Source organism: Frankliniella occidentalis, unplaced genomic scaffold (genome assembly GCF_000697945.3).
Source record: "Frankliniella occidentalis isolate FOCC.00 unplaced genomic scaffold, Focc_3.1 Scaffold40, whole genome shotgun sequence".
Taxonomy (NCBI): Eukaryota; Metazoa; Arthropoda; class Insecta; order Thysanoptera; family Thripidae; genus Frankliniella; species Frankliniella occidentalis.
The window spans coordinates 400,232-409,848 of record NW_026267170.1 but is presented as its reverse complement, the minus strand read 5'-3'; the positions used below and the strand labels follow the sequence as shown (position 1 = coordinate 409,848).

Sequence of the window (9,617 nt, the reverse complement as noted above, 5' to 3'; positions counted from 1 at the left end):
TGTAGTTCCCGAAACCTGATCGCAGCGCAGCTAAATTGCTTTCAGACTAAGTTATATGGACTTAAAAGCTTACATGAGTTTGATGCAAAACAAAAAATCTCGATCAAGAATCGATGATTGGAAGCAGATGATACAAATATTTAAGAAGAGGGCTGTGTTCTAATTCTCTCTCATATCTAGAAATGTTTTGCTCGCAATCCGGTCACCTGGCGTCGTACCAGAGGGAAGGCCCAGTATTGTTGGGTATAGTCGGGCTGGTGGTACAAAACAAGAGTGGTGCCCGACTATACCCAACAATACTGGGCCTTCCCTCTGGTCTCTCCCTCTACCCTGCGCCAGGGTCGCCCTATGCCTCCCTACTCGTTACACGACAGTGCAAGCATTCTGACACAGTTAAGTGTCGTGTCATTTGATCGTTAGTATAGATTAAATTGTTTTAAATGTACCATCTGCTAAATAAGTAGCCCACAGGGCTAAAGAGACAGTCCCCTCAAACAGGAGCCCCTGCGGCCCTGTTCTAGATAAGAAGCGAGGGGGGGGGGGGCACGTTTCCCCCCTCTGGTAGAGACAGTCTGGACTGTCTAAAAAGAAAAGGGGCGATTTTGTCATTTTGCCGTTGAATTGACCTCGGCGGATTTCTGGCCAGATCCATCCTTATTTCAGAGCGTATTAAGGGGGGCGGAGAGGGGGGGGGGCATCGAAAGTTGACTACAGACAGAGGTTTTGTAGGTCAAATTGCCTACCTTTAGGCGGCTTTCTAATGGACCACAGGGGGCGATCGCCCCCCCCCCTTTCCCCCTTAATACCCGCCTGCCTTCTTTCCCCCGTTCTCTGCGGCCGCTGCTTCTGGCTCCTACTGGGTGCAGTGCGCTCCGGTCGGAGCTCTTTAGGGTGGGGGTAATGGCCTGGATTCCCTCAACTGCTATGGCGGGGTGAGGTTGAGGGTATCGCCCGTAAATACTGCTAACAAACGAGAGTGCGAGAGTGTCACTGCACTGCCTGTTAGTTGGTATGGGTGAGAAGTACACAACTTCCTCCAGTCACTGAGCAGATCACAAAAAGTAGTAACAAGTAATAATACCAGGTGGCTGATTAGCCTCGCGCACTTCTGTGCCACGAGCGCGGGCGCGCTGGCCTATCGCCCCAGCACATGCCTTACTTACTTAGGGGCCAAGCGAGTAGGCTACCCCTCTGCAGAGAAGTAAGCGGGGTTATTCATCCACTTGGTATACATTAGCAAAATTTTCAAAAAAAATAGAATTAATAATTTAAAATGCCACGATTTTTTATTTGCTATTCGTTCCAGTTTTAGAGATTTTAAAAATCCAGTCAATTCGTCCTGCCTGTTCAGTCACAAGTCAGTGTAAATTCATTTCGAAGGGTGTGTACCCCTCATTCAAAAGCAATGAAGTAGTTTTTTCAATGACAATAGGAAAAGACAAAATCGGCTCATGACATTAAAATAGTTTAATCAATTCATAAAGATAAGTAGTCACTTACAAATGTTATCAATACTGAAAAGAGTGTATCAGTTCTTTGATCAACAGGCTCTAGCTGAAATTTCTGTTTTAACACATTTTCTGTGGTGTGGACTAGTTTCCTAGAACCACATTCAACACTGAGCTTGACAATTCGGTGATCAAGCGACAGCCCCTGTGTTAAAGATTAAAGTTGACCCATTTTTGACCCAAAATGTCTAAATAGGTCGTGAATTACATTTCTAAAGGGCTCATAATTGATGTACACAAATACTCTGTCAACAACAACAGGGTAGGTTAATGCTCTAAAATAAATTGCACAACATTAAGTCAACGAACAAAAAATATAAATTAGTACAATAATAACAATTTTAATTAATAAAAGTTATGACACATCAAAGGGACACAGATACTAGACTAGTTAATGGCTGCATGGGTACGGTTGAAAACAGACATCCTTAAGTGCCTTAAGTATGTCATCAAGTCTGGTCTATAGATACATATCACATATCATAAAAATATACAAACTACAAGGGACTCCAATTAAAAGATACTCCTTCATTAGAAATAAAAAGTACATAGTGAAAAATGTTATTAAAAGATTGCCAATTAAAAATCTAATAGTTTTTTTTGGAAACAAAGCACATTACCTTTCTGGACTCTGGAGAAAGCCATTAAACTGGCAAATACTGAAATGGCAGATATTTAAAATTCAATTAACTTAAGGACTGATAAAAGTTGACTGGTAAACTTTAGAGAACTCAATGCTTTAGAGCAGAACTCAAAAATGTCAGCTTGGGCTAAACTCCAAAATAATAAATCAATGAAGGAATATATAATCAACATCTTGCCAAGGAGATGGGCTGGAGGTACCCCCGGAAGACATTTCCATATGTCAGTCATTAAATGTTCTCTCTTGCATCTGATTAGATAAATTATTTAAAATTCACACTGAACATGTCATATATTGTTTAAGTCCTATTATTCGTCCAGTCAGGGATACCTCAAGTATTTAACCCCTGCCAAGCTTTCATGAAATTTATATCACATTTATAAACATTACAGGAAAGTTTGACTTAGGAACGTGAAATATCTATTCAGGTGGCTTTTTATGTGCTCCCCACCCATGGAAACACTTGGTGAATCGCCGAGACTCTTTGTTCTTTAAGGTGAGGAACAACTTCCGAGGTCTTTCGGGTTGCTTCACACGCATGTGTTGAATGTACACCTGGGCTGACTTATAAGCAAGTTTTATTTCCACTTCACTGCATCGTGCTCCCAGCCATAGAAATACTTGCTCACCATTATCTAATATCATTATGTCATCGTCTGCTAAATCATCCTGCAATTAAAAGAAACATAGAATAATGAATTTGATTTTATACAAGGGTCTTGCACATATTTTATCCCAAGATCATAATGGTAGAAATATTCTACATCACACACCTGACAAAAGTCGGAACACTTCTCTGACACAGTAAAATATCCCTTCTCATTGGAGCATCGGAAAAGACGAGTGTACTTCATGAATTCTGCATCAGTATCATGAGGTTTTTTACCACCAAGGCCAACCCAGAAAAAGTTGTCAGGTTCTTCTCCTTCATTAATATACTGAAGGCTAATCCAAGGCTGTAATAAGCAAAAATATTAGTTATTCATTTTCTTGAAGGAGAAAGTACCTATGTTTATAGAAAATATAATTGTGGAGTTTACATTGTTGAACATTTCTTCAGCTATTTCCTCAACCAACCGAAGCTCATCTGGATCAGCTTTAGACCCAAGCCAAACATAGATAATGCTTGATTCAGCCTCTTTATCTAATGGTACTTTGAGTATATAGCTGGGAAAAAAGAAAGCTGTTAGTAAAATGACTAAATTTTCAATCATCTCCATAGACAGAAAATTATGCAATTATATCTCATGTTTCATTCTTAGATCTGATATATGACTCACCAGAATGCTGAATTCAAAGTAGTTGCCTCAGGTTTGACTTGAACCAAACGAGTATACAGGGCAGATCCATTGGAACGTAGCTGGAAAAATTCTACTGGAGCTGCTTGATCAGCAGGTTTCTTTTCCTTTCGACGACCTATGTGTATAATGAACTTCCTCTTGAAATGAGCCATAAACTTCAAGTTTTCTTGCTGTTGGTGAGTGCGCACAACTTCTAATTTGTCTCCAAATAGAGACTTAAATTTCTTCTGAAGGCTGTGTAAGAATTATTTGTTTTCTTAGTCTCCCAATTGAATGATGTAACTTAACCTGAGAAAGAAAAGTACACCCCTATCTTACCTGAATGTAAAAGTAAGCCAACCCATGTTACCAGCATCACGTCCTTGCCAAAAATACACGACACATTGGTAGTCATCTTCTAGGGGTGGCCTTTCTTCCTCATTATTACCGTCATTCCCATCCTCGTCAGGTGATTCAAGAGGGACCCAATACCGGCAGAGAAACACATAACAGTCTTTACTGTAAAAGTGGCCTAAAGAAAACATAATAAATGGTTAAAATTGGACATCTACTGTAATTTATGGTACACACTGACAATGTTGTACCTAATTCTTCTTCAGGCAACCGGACAAACTTTTTCCCTTCCAAGACAAAAGCCTCCATTGCTTCTAAATCTTCGTTCCATTCTTCCATAAGTTGCTGTGCTTCAGATGCTGGCATTGCTGGCTGCCTTGGAGTAAACAATGCCGCAAGATCCGCCTGTGAAAAAAAAATTTCATAGGTTTTTATCATTAATCACATCATATTACTTAGATGAAGATTAGATATTGTGAATCTGTACCTTGGTTTCCTGCTGTCTTGCCCACTTCGTCAGATCAGCACCTGTTTTGGCAACAGATTCTGCAGTGCGGGTGAAGTCAACAGCTATCACTTCATCCCACCCAGAGAATTTTGATTTAAATAGTTGAATTTCTGTCCCTTCTTGCACTCTTGTAACCCATGCATGAGATGGGCGCTCCAGCATGGCAAACAACTCTTGAGATAACTTCACAGCAGCAGCCCTTACCAGTCGAGTTGACTTTTTCCCAAACCTGATAGAGAAATAATTTTAGACCGAACATTTGATAATAAAATTAGATAGATAATGATTTTTGATTGGAAAACATACCAAACAAACACATCCAAAAAACAGTCCAGAATGTACACATTTCGGCTTTGCAAAAGTGTGTGTTCAAGTTTGTTATGAGGAACTTCCACTTGAGGGAGTTCTAAGTAGCCCATTCCAAGTTGAACTTGATACAGTCTTGGAGTCATAGGAGAAAAGTTTGGATCAACGTGTTCAGCAATAGTCTCAGAGGGAGGTTCACCATCTTCTAAGCCTAATGCTACCCAAAAGTCACTGTCTTCAGAGCCAGCAATCTCAGTCATAATTTCCGCCTTGTTTTTACGTTCAGATTTGTTCATTTTTTCAGCGAAGAGCCTGAAACATAACATGGTTTGACAAAATGCAACAAATTTTCAATTAATTTAACATAATTTAAAGCTATTGTTTCAATAAAAATACCTGGCTTTGCTTTTAAAAGTGTTCTTTGCTGGAGGTCCATACCACAAATAAATTTTCAGACCACAGTCAAGTACAAAAACATATCGTGGGTCCAAAGATGTATGAGTTACTGCGACTGGTTCTAGGTGAATACCGTGACTAGATGCAGCATGTACTCTATACAGTCTCTTCACATACACTGTATCTTCCACAGTATAAAATCCACTACAAGTGCGACCACCCTCAATGTACGCAATATCACAATCAAATAAAGCAAGGAAATCTTCAGATTCATCTCCTTGCTCCTCTCTAATAGTTCGACACTGAGCGCCCAAATAGTTGCGCAAATTAACTGCATGAATAGCTGCGCAGGCTTTTTTGTCAAGCTGTAATAAGAATATGAAAACAGAATTATTGAAAATTTTAACCTAGCAGGAAACAATTTATTTTCAGGTGATGAGAGCCTTACAGTTGCCTTGTCACCGATCCAAAAATAGATTTGCCAGGAGAGTTGACCATTATCATCAACGCTAGTTTTGAGCACAATATAACAGTCACCCTCGTAGAACTTGCCATGGGCAACTTCTTCGACCTATTCAAAATACAAGATTATGTTAGATAGGAAAGAAGCAATTTTCAAGTTTGTCCTTAGTGACATTTCATAAATCCATTATAGATTGACTTTCGTCATAGGTAAACAATGGATAAAAAAAAAAAAATAGATAAAAAAAAAATAAGAAGAAGAAAAGGAATGGTAAACATAAATATTCTACGACTAAACACTAAAAGAATAAGAGATTAGATGGTTTTTGTAGATTTCAGGACTGCCCAATACCTATGGACTCAATTTTTGTTATATTTAATTATATTTAATTGAAGTATACAGTATAAATACTAAAATAGATGTTTACGGACAAATGGTAACCCCCCAAATAGATGAATAACATTGAAAGGGAAAATTATCTTCCTAGGTACACCAACACCAGCTAGTCCACAATTAGATTTCTTCAGAAAAAAATTGTCAGTTACGAATTCTTTAACAAAACAAATGTTTTGCGAATGTGTTACGACTTATGAAAAAGTAGTAGGTGTAGTTTATAACTACAGTTGCATGCTACACTATCTGATGTAGATATCTTTTAAAAATATTCTTTATGCAAAGAGTAGGAAACAAACTATAGGATGGATAAAAGAAAAAAAATGCATGAAGGAAAAGGAGACAAATGCTATATCTTCTTGGTTCTGCTGTCGCCATGTTTTAGGTCCTGTTTAGTCAGTTCTGGACAAACTTCAACCTGATACTATCTGCTAATCAGACTACTGCACTAGTAAAAAGCTCTAGTAGTAGTTGGTTGGACTTAAACTTGCTCAAAAATGAAAACATGAAGTCTAAATCAGGAATAAAGTGACAGACTGAGGCTGAAAATATGAGAAAGCTATGACTCATGTCAGAACAAGGTAGAATTGGAGAGGTGTACATTCGTGCGTCATGCGTAGGCTTTATCGCCATCCACTAGCATCACGCTTACCATCATGTTTTCTCCATCCTTACCCCCTGTTTCAAAAACTTGATCGGAGAATCGAGGAGGATAAATCTAAGCAGCAATCCCACAATTAATTATTTAAAATCTTAGAGAGACGTAACTTACTGGAATCATCACCTTGACTAAGAAACCTTTCAAATATTTAATAGATAGAAAAAATAAATGAATGTATCTACACTACCTACACAAAATCTTAATTCATAAAATGTTTGAATCACAAGATTAGGCTGAATTGAATACAGATAAACTAGAGCACAAAACACACCTGATTAGGAAGGAAGTTCTCCATCTCCCAGACTGATAAACCTGGAATCTGTCCAGCTTCACCATCAAAGAACTCTGAGTAATCTAAGGGTGGTTTCTCAAGTGATTCATCCCACCTCTTTGGCCTACAACAACAGGAAATAGATTAACACATGTATTGGCAAACACAGTATTACATTCCATATTAAATGTACATAGTTACTTCAAAGATTCTGCCTTGACCTCCTCTAATGTTCTGCGGTTCTTTTCTTTAGCAACATCTTTCATTCCCTAAAACAAAATAATAATGAACACTCAAATTTATTACAGGCAATAGTGAAAACAACGACCTAAGTAAGTGCGTATTTATGGATGAATTCATACTTTGAGGATCTTAGCTTGGTCTTGGTCAGCCTCTTCTTGGTCTCGTCGACCCCGTCTCAAACGCAACTTTCTTGCGATTGGATCTTTGCTAGTGCCTAAATGGTTAAACAAAAGTGTTTAAATAAGGCTTAAATATTGTTTGTGCGGTACATTCAAACGCTAAATGGTTCATACTTTGAGATGGTTGGGGGTTTGGTGCACTTGCTCCAGCTAGCCGAAGCTGTGTTTGCAGAGAGAAATCAATATTGTAAAATTCAATACCAGCACCTCGCCTGGCTTCTGTTGGTTTAGGTGGCATAATTAGATCGGGATTATTCCTCAGGTCTAATGTTTCTAGCTCAGCTAAGTGAATAGCATCTGGTAATGTTATCAAACGATTTCCACTTAGAATAAGTTTTTTTAATGATCCACACCTGCAAGAAATCAATACAATGTTCCAGATAAAAGAAAAGGTGAGGTCAAACCACACATTGAATAAGTTGGGCAGGATAGAGCTTGAGTTCAAATCACTTACCGACACAGTCCTTCAGGTATCATTTCCAGCTGGTTGTTAGATGCTGAAAACACTTCTAAGCTACCCAGTTTTCCAACACCTGAAGGGATTCCCTCAAAATCTAATTTATTATCATTTAGATAGAGCTTTCTAAGAGATGCCAGTTTACATAATGAGGCTGGAAGTGCTGTAAGCTGATTATCACAAAGATTTAACACTTCTAAATTTGACCACATTTCTGGAACAGAGAAGATATTGTTGGTACAACTTTGAAATATTACTAAGTTAGATTAAAATTTCTTTGAAGCTGGGTTAACACTAACCCACAGCAGACGAAAGTTCAGTGATGTTGTTCGAGCTGAGATTAAGTCTTTTCAGATTCGGTAAGGAGTATAGTGCCTCAGGAACACGTGGTAATCCATTCACTGAGAGATCTACATCAGAGAGACTAGTGAGACTCTCTAGACTATTGGGCATATTTTGAAGCGTTCTCATTGTACAGCGCATGTGAAGGGTATGAAGAGCTGTAAGGGATGGAAGTTGCCTGCAAGGAGGTAAGATAAGCCATTGCCAGGAATAGGCTCAAACTAAAAATAAGGACTTCATCGAAACTTACCTTAGCTGGAAATGGCCCATAGGATTGTGATTAAGCACAAGTGTTTGTAAATTTGCTAGCCTTCTGGTTTGAGGAGGAAGAGTTTCAAGACTATTGTAACTTAAATCCAGGTGTAAGAGATCCGTCAAATGCATAAAAAGTGTGTTAGGTATTTGTTCGATCCTACAAGGAAAGAGTATTTCATTAAAGCAGAGGCGGTAGAGATCAGATTGATACTATTTATGTGTTCATCACTAATGCATACTCAGCTGTCTGAAAATATATTCACTTACATGTTGTGACTCAGATTAAGAACAAGAAGTGATCGTGCTCGGTCCAGGCCTTCTGGAACATCTCTAAGATTATTATGGCTTAGATCTAATGTGCTCAGCTCTTCCAAACGAAATAATTCAGCGGGTATTCCAGAGCTTTTAAGTTTGTTATGGCGTAGATTAAGAGATCTCAGGCAAGAAAGTTCAGGTAGCTCTCCATACAATCTTTCAAGGCAGTTTCGTTTCAAAGATAAATGCTCCTGCACAAAAATGATTCAATACATTTATCGGGGTAGCTTGAGACACACTTAAATTCATTTTCAGAGATATTACACACCAATTTCAGAAGATTTCCCATTTCTTCAGGAATCTGAGCAAGATGAACACCGTCCAACTTCAACCACTGAACTCCAGTCATTAATCGGATAGAATGAGGAAAACGTCCATCCTAGGAATAAACAAACATAAACCCAGAATTAATGAGAACCTTTTTGCCTTGTAAAACGAAAAATTAACATCAAAACTTGACGAAATTTAAGGCATGAGCGACATATAGATGTTGTTAAAAATCTAAGTACTGTTAACAGGTGAAAGAGGAACACTAACCTACATGATTTGCTAAATGAAGTAACATGAATGATATTTAACACAGCAGTCGCAAGAAAATGGGGAAAAAGTACTTACACTGAAGTCGTTAAGGGAGAAATCAACTCCCCTAACAAAAGGTAATACTCCTGTGTTAGCCATTCTCACTACAATACATTTATTTTTCTTCGGTCCGTGCCACTTAAATGCTTAATTTTTTCTGTGCGGAAAGGTATGAGGCTATGGGTTGACAATTATGAAAAATTGCGCAATTGAAATTTGAAATGCTAGGAGGATATTGGATGGGCGATAGGCATTGACCAGGACACAATATTGACCACGGATGATTTCAGTCGTCTCCATCGTTCTTGTAGAATGAAGATGAAGAAGAATTCACAACCTAATGACTGGACTGGACTGCAATTGAGTTAAGAACCACACGACCCCCGGATACCAAATTGCCACCCTATAGCGAGACTACACTTCTTCAAACCACAGAGATGGGAAATTTGAAGACGAGAAAGGGG

At 38.5% G+C, this 9,617-nt stretch overlaps 1 protein-coding gene across 2 annotated transcripts; it reads right to left on the bottom strand.

Moving 5' to 3' along the window:
- Window positions 1–1,452: 1,452 nt before the first annotated feature.
- Window positions 1,453–9,478, bottom strand: LOC113213283 (protein flightless-1). Of its 2 annotated transcripts, XM_026432297.2 has the most exons (21): window positions 9,190–9,478; window positions 8,843–8,953; window positions 8,527–8,765; window positions 8,255–8,416; window positions 7,962–8,182; window positions 7,660–7,876; window positions 7,320–7,558; window positions 7,146–7,240; window positions 6,985–7,052; window positions 6,784–6,907; window positions 6,504–6,569; window positions 5,444–5,566; window positions 4,996–5,360; window positions 4,600–4,911; window positions 4,273–4,522; window positions 4,037–4,190; window positions 3,771–3,963; window positions 3,432–3,686; window positions 3,192–3,318; window positions 2,925–3,107; window positions 1,453–2,820 (listed from the first exon to the last, which is right to left on the bottom strand). In XM_026432297.2, exons 1-21 carry the CDS (start codon window positions 9,250–9,252, stop codon window positions 2,572–2,574), a joined length of 3,816 nt encoding a protein of 1,271 aa, XP_026288082.1. In that variant the 5' UTR covers window positions 9,253–9,478; the 3' UTR covers window positions 1,453–2,571. The 2 variants fall into 2 exon arrangements, with proteins under 2 accessions (XP_026288082.1, XP_026288083.1); XM_026432298.2 differs by lacking the exon at window positions 6,504–6,569 and having other exon boundaries at window positions 9,190–9,475.
- Window positions 9,479–9,617: the final 139 nt, after the last annotated feature.